This window comes from Atractosteus spatula, chromosome 3, assembly GCF_055471065.1.
Source record: "Atractosteus spatula isolate fAtrSpa1 chromosome 3, fAtrSpa1.hap1, whole genome shotgun sequence".
In the NCBI taxonomy this organism is placed as follows: domain Eukaryota; kingdom Metazoa; phylum Chordata; class Actinopteri; order Semionotiformes; family Lepisosteidae; genus Atractosteus; species Atractosteus spatula.
Genome location: NC_142708.1, coordinates 66704079 through 66730343, shown reverse-complemented (window position 1 = coordinate 66730343; position 26265 = coordinate 66704079). Strand labels below are relative to the sequence as shown.

Genomic DNA, 26265 nt, shown 5'->3' with positions numbered 1-26265 from the left:
AGAGAGTGGACACATCACACCGTTTCCACCGCACAGTGATACAGAGTGGACACATTACACTTCCGCCACAGTACAGTGACAGAGAGTGGACACATCACACTGTCCCCACAGCACAGTGACACAGAGTTGACACATCACACTGTCCCCACATCAAAGTGACAGAGGGGACACGTTACATTTCACCCACAGCACAGTGACACAGAGTGGACATATCACACTGTCCCCACATCACAGGGCTGAGACGCATAGAGTGGACAAGTCACACTGTCCCCACAGCACAGTGACACAGAGTTGACACATCACACTGTCCCCACATCAAAGTGACAGAGTGGACATATCACACTGTCCCCACATCACAGGGCTGAGACACATAGAGTGGACACATCACACTGCCCCCACAGCACAGGGCTGAGACACATAGAGTGGACACATCACACTACCCCCACAACACAGTGACACAGAGTGGACATCTCACACTGCTCCTTACTTTCTCATCTAAAAATTAAAAGAGCAGAATAATACCTGTTAAGCATAACTATGGGCTTGCTGGGTGTGTTTGCTTTTAACATCTCAAAGAATATTTAAGGAACTGTGGATTTTGCGGTTAGTGCATAGGTTGTGTGAATGCTGATTATTTCTATTGATTCTAGGGGACAGACAGAGCAAAGACTGCTGAAAGGAGAAAAAGAGAAAGGAGGACAGGACGAGTTGGGTGGGGGGGGGAGTGGGAGTGGGAGTGGGAGTGGGATCTCTGTTCTCACCTTATTGGCAGGAAGTTTCTCCCTGAGCGAAGAGATAAGCCTCCAGCTCTCCTCACAGGAGCGTTTGTCTGAGTCATCGCCACTGTCCGAGTCTGCATACTGAGAGAGAGAGGGAGCGCTGCTCAGAGACAGGGAACAGGTCCTTCTACATGACAAAGGGGCCATAACGCAGCCAGCTGAGCAACCCGACCGTGCTCCCCCTCCATGGGCTTGGCGGCGGGACTTTTTCTTACCAGTCTCTGCTGCTCCAGGAGCAGGTCAGCCTCCTCTTTCTCTCGACGGTACTGACTCTCCAAGTCCTGCAGTCTGGACACACAAGGAACACAATTCTCAACAGGATAAATGACAAAAGAAAAGTCACACAACTAAGGGTACAGCATGATCTCTCTCTCCCGGATAACCCTGCGCCTTCATTCTCTCCGTTACCCTCAGAGCTCCTCTCTTCCCCCCCCCCTCCCCTCCTCACCTCTTCTCCATCTCCAGTTTGATGTCAATGCCCTGTTTCTCCAGCAGCTCCTTCTGGGCATAGTTCCAGTCCACTGGCTCCCCCTGCTGGTCCTGGCTGGCGTTGCGCTCCCTCTCCAGGCGGGCCTGCTCAGGGTGGTTGAAGCGGAACACATGGTTCTTGCCCATCACGATGCGGTTCCCTGGGAGGCAGGAAAACAACTCCAATTAATTATCAACTGGATTGCAACAAACTGTTGATAGTTGTCATACTTCTTAATGCTTTAATTCAAGGGGGTCTAACCCTGTGCTACAAGCCTGCAGCTATGACTGGCTGCGCAAAGCAGAGGTCTGAAGCTCACTCGGTTGTCCTAAATGACTAAGCAGACGATCCTAAAGTTATACAGATCTCAGCTGGGGCCATTCTAATCTTCTCTGCATCGTTCCAATTTTAGTACATGTGTGTACGAAGCTGGGATACCCAGAAAAGACTGTTGAACCAGGGCAGATCCCCTGTACGTTTCCCAAGCTGCAGGAAAAGAAAGAACGAGATGGGTAAAGAGACAGAGAGAGCAGAGCGCATGCGTGTACCTTGTTTCAGGATCAGGGGCTCAGTGATCTGCTTCCCGTTGACGTATGTCTCCGCTCCGTCCAGCGGCTCCAGCGTGACTGCCACTGCGGGCGACACCGACATGACACGGTGAGAGAGACAAGAGGGACAAGTGCTCTCCCAGCATGCACACAGACAACAGGAGGAACTTGCCACAGAGCAGGAGAAGGGGAAAGGAAAGAGAAGCTGCACCAGAGCGAGGGGAGGGGAAGGTTTTTTAAGTTGCACAGTACCTGACACACTTCCTGGGAAGCTTTAGAGAAATGGAGACAGAGAAGTTCAGATACTGCAGTCTTTGTTCTACTTCTGTTATCAGCACTTAGTATATAGAGGAAGCCTGCAATGGGGTAGCTAATTAGCTGGTCAGGTTACATGTTGATTCGGCTAAAAGTCCATCACAGCAGAGCCCAGTGAGAAATGGACCACAGCGGCGCTGCCTACGTTTGGAACAAGCGCCTCTACGCTCTGAGCCACACAAGAGACCAAGACCTTGTTTTCTTGCAAAACGACAAGGGGTCGTTACCTGTAAAGCTAACAACTTCTGAAAAAAAAGCTGACAACAGCTCTTTTCACAACCTCATTTTGGAGCAGAGCAAAGTAAAGCCCAGAAAACTCAGCATACACCCAGATAAATCTCCAATGATCAGCCCTGCTAGTGTCCACTCTCAGCAGACACAGTTCTTTAACCGGTCTGCTTCAGCGACTGGAATATCACACAGCACAGCTGACCGCGACCTACTGCCTGTGTGGCCTCATCACTGGAGGCAGGAGCTGCCACCTGACCACTGACCCCTGACCCCTCTACTCTCACCTTCCCCGCTGTCGTTGACGCGGCTGTAGAAGATGCAGTGCTGCTCCTTAATGAACTGGCCGCTCAGGCGGATGTCCACATCCTTCTGTCCCACCCTGCACAGACAGAGGACACTGGTCAGACACTGACCACATTGACATCTTTGTAACATCACAGTACACCGAGCAGCAGCGGTGTCGTCCTGCAGAGAGGAGAGGGCGATGAAGCCTCCACTGGACCTGGCAGCAAAGTTCTGAAGAAGGCGGCAGCTCTACACTGTCAAAAATTGGGCTGCAAGAATCTGAACATATAACCGAACTCATTCACCTGGTCACCCCTTCCTTGATATAGTACAGCAGACACTCCGACATCAGGGGGTCCTCGTTCAGGTTGACGAGGTGTGGGGTCTGGAAGGGAGAGAGGAAAAGGAGCGATGTCAGTCACAGCGGCCCCAGACGCAGCTCCCCCACAGCCCTGAGCAGATCTCCGATTCCTTTCCCTCTCCAGTAAGTAATGCCCAAAGAGCGCGCCACGTCTGCCCTGCAGCGGCTCCGCCTGCTTGCAGCCTGTCGCTCACCCCTTTCGGAGAGAACACTCCCAGGGTCCCTCCGTCTTCCCTGATAGACACGCCCATCTCCGCCAGGAGGGACTCCCTGCAGACAGAGAGAGACAGAAACCGAGGACATTCAGAGAGGCGGGCCTGGAGAGAGGAGGACAGGGAGGACAGCTGGGAAGGGACCGGAGTAGTAGTAGTAGTAATAATAATAATAATTGCTTGCATTTCTATAGCGCTTTTCTGGACACTAAACTCAAAGCACTTTACAGGTAATGGGGACTCTCCTCCACCACCACCAGTGTGCAGCTCCACCTGGATGATGCGACAGCAGCCACAGTGCACCAGTACACTCACCACACACCAGGTTTCAGTGGGGAGGAGAACAAAGTGATGAAGCTTATTCATAGATGGGGATTATTAGGAGGCCATGATTAGTAAGGGCCAATGGGAGATTTGGCCAGGATGCCGGGGTCACACCCCTACTCATTTCGAGAAACGCCCTGGGATTTTTAACAAACACATAGAGTCAGGACCTCAGTTTTACGTCTTATCTGAAGGATGGCGCCTTTTTACAGTATAGTATCCCTGTCACTATACTGAGGCATTAGGACCCACACAGACTGCAGGGTGAGCGCCCCCTGCTGGTCCCACTAACACCTCTTCCAGCAGCAACCTTAGTTTTTCCCAGGAGGTCTCCCATTCAGGTACTGACCAGGCTCACGCCTGCTTAAGTTCAGTGGGTTGCCAGTTGTGAGTTGCAGGGTGACATAGCTGCTGGCTCTAGCGGAATGATGTGGGAAGAAAAGACTGAAGGAGAAAATGATTCTACTGCATGGCTCATCACCGGATGTCATTACCTCTTGCTCAGTTTTGGCGATACTAGTGTTATGCTTGTGCTAACAAGCAGCTTTACTGCTCTATTCAGACTTGCTTCAATACAGAGGCAGGAAAGAGCGACAGAGACACACTTGTCTCTCCAAGCTGAAGGGTAAAGACAGCCGTAACCTCCCATGAAGGCTGAAAGGTACAGGGAATGGGACACACACCTCTCCAGCCTGATGGATTCCGTTTTCCTCAGCTTCTCCTCCCACGTCTCATTCAGCTCAGCAATGATCTTCTCTGTTTCCTGGGGAGACGCAATTTAAAGGACACATTAGGTCCCACAGGAGAACAGGACACACAGTAAATGACAAGAGGGCAAGAATACAGAGAACAAAAGAGTTGAAGACAGGAAAACATTAAGAGAGAATGACAGAAACAGGGGCATGGGGCTCCACTTTATTCAAAGAATGAAACTGAGAGAAGAACAGTCAATGAAGGAGACAGAGACAGCACCTTCAGTCTCTCCACAGCCTCCTCCTTGGTGATTGGCTCATCGATGCCAGAGAAGGTCTCCGAATGTCCATTGTCAGCACTGAGGTCACCAGTGGGGGGGTCAGAGTTGAGGCCCTGCTGCTGCGGGTGGCACAGACTGTCATCGATCACCTCGCTGGAGTTGAAGGGGGCACCACTCACACCCACCGGCATCAGACGATTGTTATTTGCTTCAGTCCCTGAGGATGGTGCAGCGAGAGGGTGACATGAGTGATTTTGATCTCGGATGCCCTCCCCCAAAGATTCAGACAAAGTGGCAAAAGCAGTGAAAGTCTTACCAAAGCAGTGACAGCACGTATAAACTACAACATATATAATATGTATATTACAAATGTAAAACTATTACACAACAGAACAGAAATGACAAATGTGCATTTACAAGCATCCTAAACACTGATAATATTTACCCCTCCTCCCCCCCAAGTCAAGCAAATGGGCAATGTGATTTACTCTCTAAACAGGTGCCACATTTCTCTCTCCCCATTAATAATGCTCTGCCTGTACCTCTTTCCATCCCCAAGATCCCACCATGTCCATTAAAGTCCTGAGCTTTTCAGATCTGGCAGCATGTGTTATAACCTGTCTGTTTTATTGGTGTCAGTATGGGGATAGTGATCTGGCCATTCAGTCATAGGTACACAGTGACTGGGTATATTTCCCCCTTGCAAAGGGTTCTGGACCTTTTTGGGCTATGAAGTAGAGTGCTAGCTACACTGCTCTTCACCGTGTGTACAGCACTGTGTCAGAATTCAGTACTGACCAGCCGCAGTGATGAGCTCAGTACTCAGCCCCTGGGAGAACAGCAGCTCCCTCAGTCGGTTGACCTCCTCCTTCAGCTCCCGAATCAGCCGTGCGTTGGGGTCCTCGTTGATCACAGCGTTACAGCGGATCTGTTTGGCACGGTCAGCGTACCTGGGAGAGAATGAGGTGGATGGTGAGAGACAGCCTTGAGATATGACAGGTTAACAGTGCAATACTGAGTGTTTCAGGGAGAGAGAGGGAGAGTTTTGACAGGTAAACCATACCTTAGAGTGCTGAGCGTCTCCTCATAGTTGATGTCCGCTGGACTGAGGGCGGCGATCATGGCCGTGCGCGAGTTCCCTCCTGACAGACACAGAGCCACACACAGACAAAGGCCATCAAACACACATCACTGGTCAGGACACAGACTTGAGAGACTGAGAGACAAAGAAATGGCAACTGACACAGACACAGAGCAACACAGCTGGACTCTCAGAAACACATAGAGGTCTCCACAATTATCTATTCCATCTTCCTAAAATCTGTTTCCCTGGCCCACTCCCGCCTCCCATCTCACCCAGGTTCTCCTTCAGCAGCCAGGTCAGAACAGAGTCTCTGTAAGGGATGAAGTCTGATTTCTTCTTCTTGGAGCTTTGCTGGAAACGGAGACGAAGAGAACAACAGAAACACCGCTAAGTCAAAAAACTTCAAAAGTGGTGCAGTGAAGGGCAGAGTGTGATGCCAGCTTTCACGGCACAGCAGCCGGAGCTCAAAACATGTTTAAAAGAATTGGATTTGCTGCCTCAGGTCTTGGGTCCTGAGATCTTTCATCTGTTTGGGTTTCTTCTCATCTCCTAAAGACATGCTGGACTGCAGCTGGAGACCCCTGTATTAACTGGATGGGTTTCTCTAGGAGCAGGGCTGAAGGCTCCTGTACTAACTGGACTGTATTTATAACTTTTCTAGGTGTGTGTGAGTGTACTGCCAGTTTTGTCAGTGTGCGTCCCCCTGTCTGTGCTGCACGGCTGTGCTCCGGGGCTCCAGGGGTCTCTCACCATTTCCGCCAGCGCAGAGATGACCTTGCCCAGAGTGGTCAGGGATTTGTTGATGTTGGCTCCTTCCTGTCGGACGATATACCCAGAAATTGTCATACTTTCAATGCATGCATAATCATATTCTGTACTGAACACATCAACGCTTGAACTTTCTGCAGATATATTGCAGTAAAGCTACTGCAAGGAGTTTCCCTTCCCTCTCACCTTTAACCTCATGCCCTTTGCCCCTGAAGAGTCAGCTCTTTCACTTCCTGCCAGGTCAACCAGGCTGATTTTGCTGACCTGAGGGAAAAAAATAATTTCAACTAAATGACTCACCCCAATACAAAAGATGAAAGCAATCAGATCAGTCAAAGTCATGACTGATAAAAACTGTCAAACATTATATTAGTACTTAAGACACTTAAAAAAGAAATGTCAGCAGAAAAAACTTTGCATGTCTGTGAAACAAATCAACATACAAGAACCCTGAAAAGTCATTTGCTAAATCTTAAAAAACCTTTGTAAAACACTGGTGGAGATGAAGCCCAAGAATGCAGTTTTTACATTAAGCCACAAGATGGAGACACCTGAGACACTGACTGCAGGTCTGTTTTACTGAATAGTACATTTCACAGTTCATAACCACATTACGGGCTTTTTTGGAAAAAATAAACACCCAGAAGCCTAAATCGGAGTATCAGTGACCTTAGTGGTTTAATGACTGCATTCATGAGGTTGAGAGGTTAATAATATGGATGATTTCTGAAATAAAACGACACAATAATAATTATTGATGACGTGTCAAGAGCTTGCAGCACAAGATAGACTGGAGCTGGAGCTGAAAGACTGACTCCAGTCTCTAGGTTCCCAACACCTGTAGGTGGTGCCACATTGACTTGTGATAACTATCCAACTACACCTGACCCCAGTGTGTGTGTTCACTGACTGCAGCATGAGCACTGCCTGACTTTTGTCTCAGACCCCAGTGTGATCCCTATCTGACCCGTCTGAGTACTGTCTAACCCCAGTGTGAACCCTATCCGACCCCTGTCTGAGCCCTTTTTGACCCTCAGTACTATCTGACCCCAGCTTGCACCCAGTGTGAGTGCAATCTCACTCCCGAGTGAGTGACCCCAGTGCAAGCGCTATCAGACCCCAGCGCAAGCGCTGACCCCAGCCTCTGCCCCTGCATAGAGAACAAGGACCTCCTGGCCATTACCTTCTCAGTGTCCAGGCTGGTCATCTGGTCGTGGCGCCGCTGTGTGAAGACGATGGTAAAGACCGCGTGAGAGCGGCTGCTCGTCTCATTCATGTTGGTGGCAGCCACGGTCCTGGAGGAGACAAGCGAGGACAGAGCGGGTCAGTAGCAATAATTACCGGGCACTGCTTGTACCTCAGGACTAGAAGACTGACTGGTCACTTTTCACTCATCAGGTTATAAAGACACACATCAGACCCCTACTGACCTAATCTCATCTGACCGCTACTGTCCTGAGACCAATTACTAGCTGACCGTTGTCTAACAATTATCAGTTCCCTTATTGCAATCTGGCCCCTATCTGTTCCAAACCTAATATCTATCGGAACTTATGGATGACTACTATCTGCCCTGGCCCTAGCCCCCGTCTGTCCCCAGCCTGACCTGACCTTGTCGCTCTCTGACCCCAGCCTGACCTGGCCTTGTCGCTCTCTGACCCCAGCCTGACCCCAGCCTGACCTGGCCTTGTCGCTCTCTAACCCCAGTCTGACCCCAGCCTGACCTGGCCTTGTCGCTCTCTAACCCCAGTCTGACCCCAGCCTGACTTGGCCTTGTCGCTCTCTAACCCCAGTCTGACCCCAGCCTGACCTGGCCTTGTTGCTCTCTAACCCCCGTCTGACCCCAGCCTGACCTGGCCTTGTCGCTCTCTAACCCCAGTCTGACCCCAGCCTGACCTGGCCTTGTCGCTCTCTAACCCCAGTCTGACCCCAGCCTAACCTGGCCTTGTCGCTCTCTAACCCCAGTCTGACCCCAGCCTGACCTGGCCTTGTTGCTCTCTAACCCCAGTCTGACCCCAGCCTGACCTGGCCTTGTTGCTCTCTAACCCCAGTCTGACCCCAGTCTGACCTGGCCTTGTTTCCGCAGTCCATGAGGTCAGCAATGTCGGAGAAGCTGGTGACGGCCAGCTTGGACAGGTCTTCCACATAGGGACCCATGATGGGGTGCTCCCGAACACGTAGGTTCCCACGACTCTTGGGGTTCAGCAGGTCACGCACGCGCTCGCAGTAAATCTCCATGTATGACACCTGGGTCAAGAGACAGAGGGCGCTGAGGAGCAGGCTCTCAAAACCAGCGAAGGGAGGATAATCGCTGATCCAAGCGCCCTCTTCAGGAACTGGGCATTGCAGAGCAGGGAGCAAATAGGACCATGGGAAATGAGATCAGCAGGGGTTGCTATGTCACTCTGGCTCTTATATGGAGGACACCAGCTGGAGGATGAGAACACAAACCCAAACGCATCATGCCGCAGTGCCCAGTTTTTCCATACTGCTGCTTGAACAGGCCAGCTGGTTTGGGAAGCACCTTGCTCATCTTTGAGGGACACAGAGTGCATGAAAATCAGCCTTTGCTTGAACCCCCGACCTTCACTGCTCCCCCAAATCTAGCTTCCGGAAGGTCAGGATAGGGGAACAAAGCTCTTTCTCCCAGATTTTCTCTAAGAAGGGACCATCTGGGACAAGGAGTGCTGCACTCTCCTTCCAATGACTGAAACCCTCCCAGTTTATTTTCTGATGTTCAGGCCTTGTGGAAAGGTAGTGTCAAGTCTTTTGATCCACTCCATGTCCTTTCTCTTTCTTTCCGTCTCTGTGCAGCTGGGGTTTCTCTCCAGTCCTGTGGCCTCCAGCGCCTCCAGCCCGTGCTGTAGGAAGTGTGCCACCAGGTGAGTCCTCCTTTCCTGCTGGTTCCGGATGTTGTACCTGTGTTGTGCCAGTCGGGTTCGGATGGAGTTACCTGTTTCCCCCACATACCTGTAGGTCACCCCGCACTTTTTGCACTGGATGCCATAGACAGCGTTATTGATGTTTTCTGAGAGCGCCCTTTGCAACTGGAAGATTTCTTTGGTTTTGTTGTTTTGGATCGTTGTTTTCTGTTTGAAGTGTTTGGCTCTTGGTGTATGTGATCTGTTTTGTACAGGTTTTAGTTTGCTTTGGACTAAATAATCCTGTAGGTTTTTGTTTTTTCTATATGCAGATATGATTTTGTGTTCCCTCAGTAGGTTTGTGTTTTCGAATATCGTGGTGAATGCAGACTTTAGTTTTTGGTTGGTTATTATGCTGAGTTGGGAATATGTTGTGATGAGGGGTATTATTTTTCTGTCATCAGGTGTTTTTCTGTTTAGAAATGTGTGTGCCACATTTCTGAGGAAACTTTGTGTGTATCCTCTCGGGTGTAGAGCTTGGAAGAGTGTGTGTTTGGCTTCCTCAAAGTCTTGTTGTTGTGTGCAGATTTTGTGGAAGCGTAGGAGTTGTGATTTTACCAGTCCTTTGAAAGTATGTTTTGGGTGGAAGCTGTCTTCATGCAGTAAGCCGTGTGTGTCCGTGTCTTTTAAATATACTTTGATGTCCAGTTTGCCTGTGTTGTTGAAGGAGGAACCCTTGTATGTGGTGGTGTCTAGGAAGTCTATCTTCCGGAAGGTCAGGGTGATGACTGGAGGCATCACTGCTCTTTTCCGAGGTCACATCTGCTAAGCGGTCAAATCAGGGGGCACTACTTCACACAAAAAGCTGCCCATTTGAAGGGTTCCTGGGATCTATGAGCCAGTGAAAATGCCAACATGCCAGATCGGTTGAATGGAGCTCTCATTTGTGAGGTTTTTATGTTTTAATATTTAAGGCAAAAACATTATGGATCCTCCGTTGTCAAGTGCTACTTAAGTGCGTTTAAATATATAAGCAAGCTGATCTTACCTCCACGGAATATGACAGGTCTGGGCTGATGTTCTCGATTGTGCGTTTGAATAAATCCTCACAGAGCTGCGGAATAGAAGAGAGGAAGACCATTAACGCAATTGTGAGAGGAGCAGGACAGCAGTGGCTCTAGCAGTGTCTACAGTCCAGTCAGGTGTGACAGTGCGTGTGTGTGCTGGTGAATTCAGGGGGAGTGTGAGAGGAGAGGGACAGCAGTGGCTCTAGCAGTGTCTACAGTACAGTCAGGTGTGACAGTGTGTGTGTGTGCTGGTGAATTCAGGGTGAGTGTGAGAGGAGAGGGACAGCAGTGGCTCTAGCAGTGTCTACAGTACAGTCAGGTGTGACAGTGTGTGTGTGCTGGTGAATTCAGGGGGAGTGTGAGAGGAGCAGGACAGCAGTGGCTCTAGCAGTGTCTACAGTCCAGTCAGGTGTGACAGTGCGTGTGTGTGCTGGTGAATTCAGGGGGAGTGTGAGAGGAGAGGGACAGCAGTGGCTCTAGCAGTGTCTACAGTACAGTCAGGTGTGACAGTGTGTGTGTGTGCTGGTGAATTCAGGGTGAGTGTGAGAGGAGAGGGACAGCAGTGGCTCTAGCAGTGTCTACAGTCCAGTCAGGTGTGACAGTGTGTGTGAGTGCTGGTGAATTCAGGGGGAGTGTGAGAGGAGAGGGACAGCAGTGGCTCTAGCAGTGTCTGCAGTACAGTCAGGTGTGACAGTGTGTGTGTGCTGGTGAATTCAGGGGGAGTGTGAGAGGAGAGGGACAGCAGTGGCTCTAGCAGTGTCTACAGTACAGTCAGGGGTGACAGTGTGTGTGTGCTGGTGAATTCAGGGGGAGTGTGAGAGGAGAGGGACAGCAGTGGCTCTAGCAGTGTCTACAGTACAGTCAGGTGTGACAGTGTGTGTGTGCTGGTGAATTCAGGGGGAGTGTGAGAGGAGCAGGACAGCAGTGGCTCTAGCAGTGTCTGCAGTCCAGTCAGGGGTGACAGTGTGTGTGTGCTGGTGAATTCAGGGGGAGTGTGAGAGGAGAGGGACAGCAGTGGCTCTAGCAGTGTCTGCAGTCCAGTCAGGGGTGACAGTGTGTGTGTGTGCTGGTGAATTCAGGGTGAGTGTGAGAGGAGAGGGACAGCAGTGGCTCTAGCAGTGTCTGGAGTCCAGTCAGGGGTGACAGTGTGTGTGTGCTGGTGAATTCAGGGGGAGTGTGAGAGGAGCAGGACAGCAGTGGCTCTAGCAGTGTCTACAGTCCAGTCAGGTGTGACAGTGCGTGTGTGCTGGTGAATTCAGGGTGAGTGTGAGAGGAGAGGGACAGCAGTGGCTCTAGCAGTGTCTACAGTCCAGTCAGGTGTGACAGTGTGTGTGAGTGCTGGTGAATTCAGGGGGAGTGTGAGAGGAGAGGGACAGCAGTGGCTCTAGCAGTGTCTGCAGTACAGTCAGGTGTGACAGTGTGTGTGTGCTGTTGAATTCAGGGGAATGTGAGAGGAGAGGGACAGCAGTGGCTCTAGCAGTGTCTACAGTACAGTCAGGTGTGACAGTGTGTGTGTGCTGGTGAATTCAGGGGGAGTGTGAGAGGAGAGGGACAGCAGTGGCTCTAGCAGTGTCTACAGTACAGTCAGGTGTGACAGTGTGTGTGTGCTGGTGAATTCAGGGGGAGTGTGAGAGGAGCAGGACAGCAGTGGCTCTAGCAGTGTCTGCAGTCCAGTCAGGGGTGACAGTGTGTGTGTGCTGGTGAATTCAGGGGGAGTGTGAGAGGAGAGGGACAGCAGTGGCTCTAGCAGTGTCTACAGTACAGTCAGGGGTGACAGTGTGTGTGTGCTGGTGAATTCAGGGGGAGTGTGAGAGGAGAGGGACAGCAGTGGCTCTAGCAGTGTCTACAGTACAGTCAGGTGTGACAGTGTGTGTGTGCTGGTGAATTCAGGGGGAGTGTGAGAGGAGCAGGACAGCAGTGGCTCTAGCAGTGTCTGCAGTCCAGTCAGGGGTGACAGTGTGTGTGTGCTGGTGAATTCAGGGGGAGTGTGAGAGGAGAGGGACAGCAGTGGCTCTAGCAGTGTCTGCAGTCCAGTCAGGGGTGACAGTGTGTGTGTGCTGGTGAATTCAGGGTGAGTGTGAGAGGAGAGGGACAGCAGTGGCTCTAGCAGTGTCTGCAGTCCAGTCAGGGGTGACAGTGTGTGTGTGCTGGTGAATTCAGGGTGAGTGTGAGAGGAGAGGGACAGCAGTGGCTCTAGCAGTGTCTGCAGTACAGTCAGGTGTGACAGTGCGTGTGTGTGCTGGTGAATTCAGGGTGAGTGTGAGAGGAGAGGGACAGCAGTGGCTCTAGCAGTGTCTACAGTACAGTCAGGTGTGACAGTGTGTGTGCGCTGGTGAATTCAGGGTGAGTGTGAGAGGAGAGGGACAGCAGTGGCTCTAGCAGTGTCTACAGTACAGTCAGGTGTGACAGTGTGTGTGCGCTGGTGAATTCAGGGTGAGTGTGAGAGGAGAGGGACAGCAGTGGCTCTAGCAGTGTCTGCAGTCCAGTCAGGGGTGACAGTGTGTGTGTGCTGGTGAATTCAGGGCGAGTGTGAGAGGAGAGGGACAGCAGTGGCTCTAGCAGTGTCTGCAGTCCAGTTAGGGGTGACAGTGTGTGTGTGCTGGTGAATTCAGGGCGAGTGTGAGAGGAGAGGGACAGCAGTGGCTCTAGCAGTGTCTGCAGTCCAGTCAGGGGTGACAGTGTGTGTGTGCTGGTGAATTCAGGGTGAGTGTGAGAGGAGAGGGACAGCAGTGGCTCTAGCAGTGTCTGCAGTACAGTCAGGTGTGACAGTGCGTGTGTGTGCTGGTGAATTCAGGGTGAGTGTGAGAGGAGAGGGACAGCAGTGGCTCTAGCAGTGTCTGCAGTCCAGTCAGGGGTGACAGTGTGTGTGTGCTGGTGAATTCAGGGTGAGTGTGAGAGGAGAGGGACAGCAGTGGCTCTAGCAGTGTCTACAGTACAGTCAGGTGTGACAGTGTGTGTGTGTGCTGGTGAATTCAGGGCGAGTGTGAGAGGAGAGGGACAGCAGTGGCTCTAGCAGTGTCTGCAGTCCAGTCAGGTGTGACAGTGTGTGTGTGTGCTGGTGAATTCAGGGGGAGTGTGAGAGGAGAGGGACAGCAGTGGCTCTAGCAGTGTCTGCAGTCCAGTCAGGGGTGACAGTGTGTGTGCGCTGGTGAATTCAGGGGGAGTGTGAGAGGAGAGGGACAGCAGTGGCTCTAGCAGTGTCTACAGTACAGTCAGGTGTGACAGTGTGTGTGTGCTGGTGAATTCAGGGGGAGTGTGAGAGGAGAGGGACAGCAGTGGCTCTAGCAGTGTCTGCAGTACAGTCAGGTGTGACAGTGTGTGTGCTGGTGAATTCAGGGCGAGTGTGAGAGGAGAGGGACAGCAGTGGCTCTAGCAGTGTCTACAGTACAGTCAGGTGTGACAGTGTGTGTGCTGGTGAATTCAGGGTGAGTGTGAGAGGAGAGGGACAGCAGTGGCTCTAGCAGTGTCTACAGTACAGTCAGGTGTGACAGTGTGTGTGTGTGCTGGTGAATTCAGGGTGAGTGTGAGAGGAGAGGGACAGCAGTGGCTCTAGCAGTGTCTACAGTACAGTCAGGTGTGACAGTGTGTGTGTGTGCTGGTGAATTCAGGGCGAGTGTGAGAGGAGAGGGACAGCAGTGGCTCTAGCAGTGTCTGCAGTCCAGTCAGGTGTGACAGTGTGTGTGTGTGCTGGTGAATTCAGGGGGAGTGTGAGAGGAGAGGGACAGCAGTGGCTCTAGCAGTGTCTGCAGTCCAGTCAGGGGTGACAGTGTGTGTGCGCTGGTGAATTCAGGGGGAGTGTGAGAGGAGAGGGACAGCAGTGGCTCTAGCAGTGTCTACAGTACAGTCAGGTGTGACAGTGTGTGTGTGCTGGTGAATTCAGGGGGAGTGTGAGAGGAGAGGGACAGCAGTGGCTCTAGCAGTGTCTGCAGTACAGTCAGGTGTGACAGTGTGTGTGCTGGTGAATTCAGGGCGAGTGTGAGAGGAGAGGGACAGCAGTGGCTCTAGCAGTGTCTACAGTACAGTCAGGTGTGACAGTGTGTGTGCTGGTGAATTCAGGGTGAGTGTGAGAGGAGAGGGACAGCAGTGGCTCTAGCAGTGTCTACAGTACAGTCAGGTGTGACAGTGTGTGTGTGTGCTGGTGAATTCAGGGTGAGTGTGAGAGGAGAGGGACAGCAGTGGCTCTAGCACTGTCTACAGTACAGTCAGGTGTGACAGTGTGTGTGCGCTGGTGAATTCAGGGTGAGTGTGTTGTGTGAATTGAATGTGAGAGGACAGGGACAGCAGTGGAAGAAACCTAGAGCAGAATTCTAGTTATTCTAACTCAGGTAAAAAACAATCAATCAATAAACAAGCTGGAGAAAGTGGGGATCTCAATGAACCTGTGACACTGTGATCTTTGTGCTGGAGATCATTTGACAAGTGACCGAAAGGGATACTTAAGCTGCTGAAACTGCAGACAGGTTGGCCAGAGGAGTTTCAGGAGTCTCCCTGATCCTGGTCCTGGAGGGGCCAGTGTGTGTCTGGAGGTGTTCTAGGGCTCTTTAAAGCACCAACACTAGAAGAGTCTGGTCATAATTATCCAATTAAGTCATTAATGAGCAGAAATTAAATGAAAATTTGCTGACATACAGCAGTCCCACCTGTGCTCCCTAAATTTCCAGGAATCAGTGGTATCTAATGGAGAGACCAAGTCTCCCCTGTCCGAGTGGGGTACCTGAGGGATGATGCCCTGCTGGCCTGGCTCCTGTTTGCCCATCATGGTGTAGGACTTCCCAGCGCCCGTTTGCCCGTAGGCAAAGATACAGACATTGTAGCCCTCAAAGGCGTGCAGCAGCATCTCCTCGCCAATGTCCTTGTACACCTGCTGCTGGGAGGCAAACTGGGGGTCTTCTGGCTGCAGAGAGAGGAAAGAGGGTCAGTGGGACACAGGGGGACAGGAGCACTGAGACTGAGGAAGAGGAAGGGCAGAGAGATGAGTGAGAGAGAGGAAGGACAGTCAGACACAGGGGGACAGGAGCACTGAGACTGAGGAAGAGGAAGGGCAGAGAGATGAGTGAGAGAGAGGAAGGGCAGTCTGACACAGGGGGACAGGAGCTGTGAGATCAAGACAGAAGAAGACTGGGGCAGTTGGAAGAAGGGAAGACTGGGGAAGAGAGGGAGAGATGAATGTGAGAAAGAGGAAGGAAACAAGACAGGTGAGGTAGCGGCCCAGGACAGGATGGAACTCACCGTGGTGTGGGACCAGTAAGAGTAGTCAAAAGTGAAGTTTTTGGGTGCATCTTTGGGCTGCTTGGGGTTTGTGATGCCTGGAAGAGAACAAAGATGGGTTCACAGACCTGCTCCCCCAGTATTTAAGCGAGACCCTATAGAACTGGCAGCCCCCACCCAGCCAAACCAAGAGCACTCTGCATAGAGCGCCCACTGGAAGAGCTCAGATCACAGGACCTATGTGCCTTTTAGGTTTCTTAAAACACCTAAAATAACCAGCTGAGGTTTCAGAAGTGAGACCAAACCCATCTGAGCTGAAATGTCCAACATATCTCCAGTTCCAGATGTGCTTCTCATTAACTGAAGCCTTAATTGAGCCAATTACCTCACTTAAAATGTTAATCTCAGATGCTATTAAGCTCTTGATTTAAATGACTGCACCTTAAAATGAAATGGTTAATGCTGAACCTCCAGCAGTTCAAGAGATGTTTTTCAATTTCATCTAATTTAACTGAATTAAAGCTCCAATTACAACCTGAGAGCCACTCAAAGAATTCCCAGCAGACACTGTTAAAGACATTGTGTGTTGACTGTGTTCAGCACAGTGACAGGTACGCAGTGAAGCAGTTCTCATATACAGTACACCTACCAACCCAGAGAGACTTTGCTGTGGTGGCACTGGGGAGGATGGGTGAAGAGGGAATGAGTACACCGTCTATCAAACTGTCTGTTACTGACCCTTCACACTCCACACACACGTGTGCTTCTGTCTGTTACTGACCCTTCACACTCCACACACACACGTGTGCTCCTGTCAGTTACCGACCCTTCACACTCCACACGCACACACGTGTGCTCCTGTCTGTTACTGACCCTTCACACTCCACACGCACACACACGTGTGCTCCTGTCTGTTACTGACCCTTTACACTCCACACACACGTGTGCTCCTGTCTGTTACTGACCCTTTACACTCCACACACACACACACGTGTGCTCCTGTCTGTTACTGACCCTTCACACTCCACACACACGTGTGCTCCTGTCTGTTACTGACCCTTCACACTCCACACACACACACACACACACACGCGTGCTCCTGTCTGTTACTGACCCTTCACACACACACACACACACACACACACACACACACACGTGTGCTCCTGTCTGTTAATGACCCTTCATACTCCAGTAGAACTCCAAATCAGGGGGGACAAGTATTTGCACAAGGTCAGGTGTAAAAGAAGATGCTGTCTGGTTTGCAAGAAAGTCACTTCCTTTGTGGGAATGTCCCAGCATTGTCTGTATGCCAGGAGCTGCAGACTAGATGATGCAATTAGAAAGAAGGAGTCACTTTCTTATAGGTGCAATTTCTATCTCAGATTTAATACGTCCACAGACCCACACAAGCAGGCACACCCAGCCGCATGCACAAGCAGACACCTTCAAAGGCGATTTGAAATGAGAGGGTGGTACAGGAATGGCGCATTTGCTAGGACATGTGTGAGTGCTGTGTTGTGGCCTGTTTTCGTGGAGACAGGACAGCAGCATGCAATCGCCCTCCCTCCCCTCTCCCCCTCAAGTCTCTATTTTTAGACAGTGGGGTGTGTGTAGCACACAGGACTACCAACTTCCCTGGGGGCAGGGCTGCAGCAGGGCCTGGCAAAGATACCCACCGATACCCACCGTCACCCTGCCTGCACCCTCGCAGCACAGACGAGGACCCAAGAGGCCCAGCTCAGAGCGCACACGTTAAAAATAGACAAAGGCCCTGGCCAGGCCTCAGCTGGAATAAAGACGGACAGGCCTATTCTAAGGGTGGGACAAAGGAGAGAGTCCAGGCTAATCCCTAGTATGAAGGCCACGGTGATCCACGGATGAAGCAAAGATCCCAAGTCTTGATATGTTAGATCCAGTCTATTGTGTTGTCTAAGTGTTGAAAGGATCTTGCTTGAGCAAGTCAATCTTGGGGGCATCTTAGAAAAAACAGGAGACTCTCCTTTACACTGAGAGAGGTGGGGGTCTGAAAATCAGTCACCCAGCCACACAAGGATTGAGGGACAGGAAAGGAGCACAGAATGAAACTTGGGGAAGAGAAGTGGCATAGATGGAGTGAGAAAGGGTGGGAGCACTGGCCTGCATTCGGGGAATGTCAGCTCATTATCAGGAACACATGAAAGAGTGTTGGGTTTCACTGGTCTGTACGGCCCAGAGGAGTAGGAGGGGGCAGTTAAGGAAAACATTCTGCAATACCAGCTGCACCATCTGTGCTTCTACTGCTCAGAGTGGGGGGAGGGAGTTCTGAGCCACTTGGAGTCTGTAAACAGATTCACAGCGTTAGTGTCTCTGTAGGCCTGGTGTGCAGCGTCAGTGTCTCTGTAGGCCTGGTGTACAGCGTCAGTGTCTCTGAAGGGTTCTGTCTGCTGCACTTGGAATCAGGCATCTCCCGGAGGCAAAGGGTTTAACAGGGTAATTATCTGTCATTCGGATCTGGATTCTGACAGGGAAGAATGTCGTTTCACAGGCTCACATACTCTGCCCCGCAGCGCAGAAGGTCTGTTTTCATAGCTAGGCTAATTTATACAGAACCCCAGGCACCATGTCACTCAATACCTGAAATACTTGTAGGAAAACAAGCATCTGGCTTGCCTTGAACTTCAGCTACTCCAAACACAAACATGCCCTTCCGTCTACGCTGGGGCTAGCCACTCACTCCCATTCCATTTCTATTCAAGACTGCACTGGGTTAATGGAGACCTGAAACAAGGTCTAGAACCAAAAAAGATGCCATCAGATTTATGGAAGATGCCACACTGACCCCTGGAGATCTACAGTCTACTGATCACCTCCTCCACACTCCCCTGATCACACTGACCCCTGGAGATCTACAGTCTACTGATCACCTCCTCCAGACTCCCCTGATCACACTGACACCTGGAGATCTACAGTCTACTGATCACCTCCTCCACACTCCCCTGATCACACTGACACCTGGAGATCTACAGTCTACTGATCACCTCCTCCACACTCCCCTGATCACACTGACCCCTGGAGATCTACAGTCTACTGATCACCTCCTCCACACTCCCCTGATCACACTGACCCCTGGAGATCTACAGTCTACTGATCACCTCCTCCACACTCCCCTGATCACACTGACCCCTGGAGATCTACAGTACCGATCTCTTTCTCCTCAACACTCCCCTGGTCACACTGACACCTGGGATCTAGTCTTTTATGCAGCAAGGTCCAACATTAGTGCAGAAGACTTCGAAAGTACTGCACTTACAGTACATTGCATGTCTTTTCTCATGTTAAACCTACTCGCAGTAATCACAGCAAATAGGCTTACGCCAATGGGTAGTAGCCAGTGGGGAAGCTGGTTACTCACAGGTGGAGTTGCCCTGCATTTGGATGACGCACTTGGCGTCGCGGCTCGTCTCACGGGAGTTGAAAGGTCGCACCCTCACTGCCACCTTCACCGAGGCCGATGCCATCCTGAGTTGGGGGGGAGGGTCTCCGGATCGGTGCAAAATAAGAGAAAAAAAAATCTGAAACAACAAAAAGACAACAGAGGAGGCATATAGGTGACTCAGTCTGACAGGCAAGACTGCTTTTACCTTCTTTCACAGAACTCTCACAGGAAGAGTGGTGTCTCACTGACAGCACTGAGAGACCACAGCAGAGTGAGCACTGACTGGAGGAGACACAGCTCTCACTGACAGCACTGAGAGATCACAGCAGAGTGAGCACTGACTGGAGGAGAGACAGCTCTCACTGACAGCACTGAGAGATCACAGCAGAGTGAGCACTGACTGGAGGAGAGACACAGCTCTCACTGACAGCACTGAGAGATCACAGCAGAGTGAGCACTGACTGGAGGAGACACAGCTCTCACTGACAGCACTGAGAGACTACAGCAGAGTGAGCACTGACTGGAGGAGAGACACAGCTCTCACTGACAGAAGAGCACTGATATCTGTTCAACCTCCAACAGATGAGATGGCAAAAGGGTTCGAGTATTCAAAATCCTTAAAGTTCACTCCCAAAGGCCAGAGGATTGAATTTGAGGACCTCAAGTCTAACAAGGTCTCAAGGTCAATGTTAAAAAAGGGCACTCAAGGATGAATGTGGGGGTGGAGGGGGGGTCTAGAATAAGCTGCCCAGCCACACAGTTGAACCTGACTGCCTGCAGCTGGATGATCGATCAAGAAATCAGTAAACTAAAAAGCAACCAAACCACCCAGACGGGCTGAAAAGAGCTCCTCTCATTCCTCAAGTTTCCCGTCTTTTGCAACAGTGATAGTCTAGTCATGTAAAAGCGTGGCGAGAGCGCCGTCTCTTTAAGAGCACAGACGACACGCCCAGCCCTCTGCTAGAGGAGCCGGAGATCCTGTCGGCTGCGCTCGGGCTGCCCCTGGCGGGAGAGACAGGTGTTTCCGGATCTCTGAGGTGTTCTGCAGGTGAATTTGCTGGCTGGGCTCCAGGTGTAATTACAGTTCTGTGCTCTCTTGCTCGGTAAAAACACATGAAGCTGCAGCACATGAGCAGGTCACCATGAATGCACTGCCACCAGCCCAGGGTGAGCCCTGCTGCCCCTAACAGGAGGGGGATCCAACACTGGACCCATGCACCTCAAGTCCAGGGGAGGAGTGTGGGAGCTCAGTCGTTGTCTTAATTAAGGAGGAGAGAGATTAGTGGATCCCAGCCCGGGTCCTGGGGTACCTGGTGGTTCTCTATTCAAATGGATTCCTCAGCACAGGGACTCTTTAAATTAACCTTGCTTTTTTCTTTTGGCAAACAGCCCTTGGTTTCAAAAAGACCATGATTCAGAGGTACAGTTTCTACTCGCTGCTGAGTGGGTCTGTCTAAGCAGTTCTGAGGAACCGATCAGTTTCTGAGGAACTGATGCAGGTGGGAATGAAACTGTATCAACACTCCCAGGGTGCTCTTTCTATTCTTACTGTAAATGTCTGGGTGGTCACATTTCAGGTAATCCGCCCTAGGGGCAGTTCTGAAATTTAGAAACTGGTGCAGGTTTGATATCAATTACAAATCCCATTCAGTGTTTTTAATAATACCCTTAATATAGAAAACCAATACAAATGAGCCTGTGATGAAGAACACAGCGGGAGCAAAAAACAGAAAAGACAAGACCCCAGGACCAAGGCTAGGAAACGCTGAGCTAGAGCCCTGTGTTTCAGCAGGACAACTTGAAATTGGTTCAATACCTATTGGGCAGCCAGTGTAAGGATGCCAGCACATGTGTGATCAATAGATATGAATGGTATCCTGGCGTCAAAATTTGGAAATTTTTCCCCCACCCCTACCCTGTGTCATAGAGGGGGGACATAGAAAGAAAAAAGTGGTGAAGAAAGAGCAGTGTGCAGACGGAGAGAGAACCACCCCCTCCCACCCCACCCGCTTACCACATGGTGCTGATTCAGTGACCTTGGTGATGTTAGATGTTTCTGATAAGCACTGCTGTTTATGGACTAGATTACCAATCATGAAGCACACCCTAAGAACAAGCTAACTTCCGACTTCACTGACTTCAGAGTCTCAGCTCCCACTCGGTACCTTAAAGGACAGCCAACCTGCATGCACGCAGGCCATAGACACCCCTCCCAGGAGGAAGGAAAGAGGAGAGAGCTTGGAGCACTCCTGCACTCACTTGAGAAACCTGAACGCCTCCACTGTGCAGCTTCTCGCCTGGGGTGGGGGGGCCAGGGGCAGAGTGCAACAGGGCACAGTGCTGGTGGAATCAAACACTGATAACAAAGCTCCAACTAAACACAGCGCAGTGCTCAGTACAGCTCTGACACACAGCGTCACAGCGCAGTGCTCAGTACAGCTCTGACACACAGCGGCACAGCGCAGTGCTCAGTACAGCTCTGACACACAGCGTCACAGCGCAGTGCTCAGTACAGCTCTGACACACAATTACCCAGCACAGTGCTCAGTACAGCTCTGACACACAGTTACCCAGCACAGTGCTCAGTACAGCTCTGACACACAGTTACCCAGCACAGTGCTCAGTACAGCTCTGACACACAGTTACCCAGCACAGTGCTCAGTACAGCTCTGACACACAGTTACCCAGCACCGTGCTCAATACAGCCGTGACACACAGTTACCCAGCACAGTGCTCAGTACAGCTGAGACACACAGTTACACTGTGTAGCGCTCTGCTGAGCTCAGTATGGCTCTTCTTAAAATGGGATCAGGACTGCGGGTAAAAGACGACAAAACAGGAGAGTTAACTGCATCGGAATGCAGCTTCAAGGAGAGGTATGCGGATCCATTGCATCACCGAGAAGGAATTTCCAAGAGGAATACATCTCTCCATCTCTAGGGGAGTCAGGCAGGGCTGGCACAGGCTCTCCTGAAACAGTGCAGACTGGGACCTGGGACCTCCACCTCCCACCTGCAGCTTCGCTGTGTAAAAATACTGGGAATACCCCGAGTCACGAGGCCTGTTGGGAGGGTGAAAGTAGTTTTGGGAAAAAAGGGCCTCCTGGGGGCTCAGCCAGATTGAGCCCCTACAGTCCAAACACCGCTGGGTTCTGGTCCGGCTGTGTCCGGAGTCCACACAACCGGTGGAGCAGTAACCTGGATATGCTGGGGTGCCCGCAGGCTTGCAGCCATGTCTCAGGGGATCCGGGAGAGTCACTGTGGCTCTCCGTAACGCAGGGGGGTTGAAAAGCACCAGAGGTTCAAGACTGATCGGTACGCGTGACCTCCTGATCTGTCACTCTGTCACACCCCATTTCTGCGCTGGAACCGCTGACAAACACTCTGCCTTCCTGTCCACAGAACGCACACGACCCCCTGAATAACCCGAGAGCAACACACACAGGCAGCGGGCCGTCGCACACACCGAGAGCAACACACACAGGCAGCGGGCCGTCGCACACACCGAGAGCAACACACACAGGCAGCGGACCGTCGCACACACCGAGAGCAACACACACAGGCAGCGGACCGTCGTACACACCGAGAGCAACACACACAGGCAGCGGACCGTCGCACACACCGAGAGCAACACACACATGCAGCGGGGGCTCACACACACCGAGAGCAACACACACATGCAGCGGGGGCTCACACACACCGAGAGCAACACACACATGCAGCGGGGGCTCACACACACACACAGAGGGACGGACAGACACACACACGGGGAGGGTATACACACAGAAACACACAATGACAGAAACACACAGCATACACACAGAGAAGACAGGGACAAACACACTCACGCAGAGTCACAGAGACACACACACACACAGAGCTGCTGGCGCGCGGCAGGCCGGGGCAGGAATGCAGGATGAATGCTCGCTCAGTCCCAGCCAGCCACTGCTCCAGCTGTCACAATGCCGATCCCAGTGCGGACAGAACCCGCCCGCAGTCTGCGCACACTTCACAGCTCACCCCCGCGCTAAAGATAGCTGGCACGCCCCGCCCGTCTGCAAGCACCTCGGAATTACCCATTTCCCGAGAATCCCTGACCACAAACGCCAGCAAGGATAGGAAGCCTCTCAGCCCTCAGGCCACACAGATCCCCTTGCGTGACAAAAAACACTGCACTGCTTGCCGGCCTGTGAGGGCTCCCCATCTTTAAAACCAGGAGAGTCACTGCACACAGGGCAGCGGAGAGGACAAGGCTTTCCTCAATCACATCCTTAACCAATTTCTAGAACACGGTTCTTCAACATGCTTCCTGTTCCGAAACAATCAGAAGATCCATTATGGTCTTGTAATTGAGAGATCAGCAGGAACAAAAAAAACCGGTAAGTGTGGAGGTTCCCAGGACAAGGGCCTACTTGTCCTACTCGTCTGTCACCCTGTTTTGTTTCCCCTTCGTCTCCCTGCAGGCCCGCCCGCGGGAGAAAAGGATCCGACTCTCTCTCCAGCTCGCAGACTCTGCAGCAGCGGTCCGGACACAACCTCCGCGAGTCTCCAGGGGCACACGGGACACCCCCGGGGGCTTCTTTTCACTGTCGCTGGTTTGTTCCGGACATGCTTGGGAAACTGCTGACTGACGGCTCAGAGACACAGGGACCCCTCCCCCCAGGACTGCCATCGCTCTGCCTAGTGGGGTCTCCACTCCTGGTCCCAGACTCCTGTCAGTCCCCCAGATCTCCTCAGCAACTTGGGCAAGTCTGGCCACTGAAGGCTGAAGGGTCTCCAGGGGGGATTCGCATGATCTCTGACCCAGGCCTCTCTAATCCTGCATCACGAAGGGCCACACACCTCCGAGTTTTCATAGCATCCCAGCTCCCTCACCCAGCTGAAGCCTTAACTCAACACTCAAGCAACCCGTTAGGAAAATGGCAAAAGTTTCCTACTCGGCAGTTTGGTCATTTGATTTTACTTTCGAAATGCACCGGTCACAAGGCGACCTCTGACACGTTTCAGAGCTGAAAGAAACAGGATTCATCTGAACTGTTGGACAGTTAAATCAATTAAGGGGTGGGCTGTATCACTGAGAGCTGGGCTGGAACAAAAGCCAGGTGTGTGGACCTCCAGGACCAGCCCCTACACCTCTACAGCTGAGCACAGATCATTTACTCCCAGTAGCTACTGGTGACCCATAAATCCTGCTTTGCTCTGGCTGCCCAGGACTAGGGCTGGAGACACAGGGTCGATACAGTTTTATAGATCCATTTTAGATCCAGCCCTGTATATTCACACACAGGGTCGATATGGTTCTATAAATCCATATTAGATCCAGCCCTGTATATTCACACACAGGGTCGATATGATTCTATAGATCCATATTAGATCCAGCCCTGTATATTCACACACAGGGTCGATCTTGCTATACAGATCCAGTCTCGTATATTCACACACATATTCGCATTTGCACCGCCAGGATTAAGATTCGGGTTCTGTGTCAATCCCCGGTTCCTGATTTAAGATCCAGTGCAAGAATCCACGCCTGGTCCACTGGCAAGGCGGTGAAGTGTCTTTGATGCGTCACGCAGATCCACGGGCTGTCTGCCGCCTCGCCCACTGGCGTGCTCACTGCCGATCCCGTGGGAAGCTGGAGGGCACCACCGGGAATGACACGCCTGGCACGGGCACGTGACTGCTCAGGCGGCGGTCATCCCCGCGGACACCGTCCGACATGGACACGGGTGGACAGGGAGAGCCGAACGGATCCGGTGACGGTGACGGGGGAGACTCAACAGGTCTCCGGTACAGAAGTTTTTTTTCTTTTTAAGAGGATGTCCCCAGCTGGGAACCCACTCGCACCTTGCGGAAAAAAATAATGACAGACCAACCCTTTCACGACACGACCCCCCACGGAGTTACCACTTACCCTTTAAAATCACGAGAGAGAGGCGAGGCGAGGCGCAGCCACAGCCGGCTTCCCTCCTGTTCCTGCGTCTCGGAGGTTTACTCCACGCGTACCCTGCCCATGTCCGGCCGCTCGTTTCTCTTTTTACGTGTCGAGCTCCAGAAAACAGCCGAAACGGGAATTTAAAACTTTTCTGGTCCTCCCCCCTTTTCCGACCGTGGTACTGACCCCTCTCATCACACTCGGACGGGCCGGGCCGCGGCACTCGGGGCTGCGAGGGGGGGTTGTTCAATAACCCGCAGGAAAAGACTGGGTGGGGGCGCTGTGTCCTTTGACAACAGCAAAAAGATAAAAACAGTCCACAGACGCAGGAAAAGTACCAATCAGCAAAAAAAAAAGACCAACACGATATCAATTCAACAGGGGGAGGGCTCCAAGCGAAGTTTTCAAAACGGCTCCAGGAGTCCGGGACACGCGAGGAAAACCCACTCCGACAGGGGGCTCGGGCTCGTCTGTCGCGGACGGCAACTTTCTCTCGCTCCGAGTTTTTCTTTCCGGCTGGTCCGGGCAGGCTGGCGGAGGACCTCGGCTCCTGGGAAGCGTGGCGTGAAATGTTGGTGTTGGGGTGGTGGTGGTGGGGGGGAGTTCAAAAGCGACCTGGGGGTCGGCTGGGTGTTGGCGAAGGGGAAGGAGAAAGAGGATGATGAAGGAGAGAAGAGGTCGCGGGCCGGCCGAGTGCGCGTCTCCGTGCGGCCCCCCCTCCTCGCTCAGCGCCGCTGCTGCTGCCGCCGCTCCTGCCTCGAGCGGCTCGCCAGCTCCCGCCTGACGTCACCGCCGGGCCCGGCTGCTGGGGGGCGCGCCGGGCGGCATTCTTTAAAGAGACAGAAACACCGGCCGGGCCGAGCGCCTCGCCAGAGCGGCAGCCAGGAGAAACAGACCCTGCCGGAGGACAGGCTCAGTGACCACAGCCTGGACATCGGAACTGGACACAGGCAGACCTGACTGTCCGGAGAGTACAGGCTCAGTGACCACAGACTCTGGACACAGGCAGACCTGGGTTTCCAGAGAGGACAGGCTCAGTGAACACAGACAGACCTGGGTTTCCAGAGAGGACAGGCTCAGTGAACACAGACTCTGGACACAGGCAGACCTGGGTTTCCAGAGAGGACAGGCTCAGCGAACACAGACTCTGGGCACAGGCAGACCTGGGTTTCCAGAGAGGACAGGGTCAGTGACCACAGCCTCGACATCGGAACTGGACACGGGCAGACCTGGCTGTTCAGAGGGGGCAGGCTCAGTGACCATAGCCTGGACATTGGAACTGGACACAGGTAGACCTGGCTGTCCAGAGAGGACAGGCTCAGTGACCAAGGACTCTGGACACAGGCAGACCTGGGTTTCCAGAGAGGACAGGCTCAGTGACCACAGACTCTGGACACAAGCAGACCTGGGTGTCCAGAGAGGACAGGGCCA

At 52.2% G+C, this 26265-nt stretch overlaps 1 protein-coding gene across 1 annotated transcript in view; it reads right to left on the bottom strand.

Annotated features, from left to right (window-relative positions):
* The window catches only part of LOC148838283 (kinesin-like protein KIF1C), a 28396-nt gene extending 2808 nt beyond the window's left edge, over positions 1-25588 (bottom strand). Inside the window, exons 1-21 of the mRNA XM_088911848.1 lie at positions 24814-25588; positions 18877-19036; positions 15507-15583; positions 14992-15171; positions 10259-10324; positions 8418-8596; positions 7533-7644; positions 6536-6613; positions 6332-6397; positions 5854-5932; positions 5561-5639; positions 5296-5447; positions 4497-4714; positions 4208-4287; positions 3183-3258; positions 2933-3012; positions 2627-2721; positions 1797-1880; positions 1228-1408; positions 995-1067; positions 762-860 (exon numbers count right to left, since the gene is read on the bottom strand). Of these exons, the coding sequence (XP_088767974.1) occupies positions 762-860; positions 995-1067; positions 1228-1408; positions 1797-1880; positions 2627-2721; positions 2933-3012; positions 3183-3258; positions 4208-4287; positions 4497-4714; positions 5296-5447; positions 5561-5639; positions 5854-5932; positions 6332-6397; positions 6536-6613; positions 7533-7644; positions 8418-8596; positions 10259-10324; positions 14992-15171; positions 15507-15583; positions 18877-18982 (2160 nt within the window). The 5' untranslated portion in view covers positions 18983-19036; positions 24814-25588. The remainder of the gene's footprint in view (positions 1-761; positions 861-994; positions 1068-1227; positions 1409-1796; positions 1881-2626; positions 2722-2932; positions 3013-3182; positions 3259-4207; positions 4288-4496; positions 4715-5295; positions 5448-5560; positions 5640-5853; positions 5933-6331; positions 6398-6535; positions 6614-7532; positions 7645-8417; positions 8597-10258; positions 10325-14991; positions 15172-15506; positions 15584-18876; positions 19037-24813) is intronic.
* Between the last annotated feature and the right edge of the window lie 677 nt (positions 25589-26265).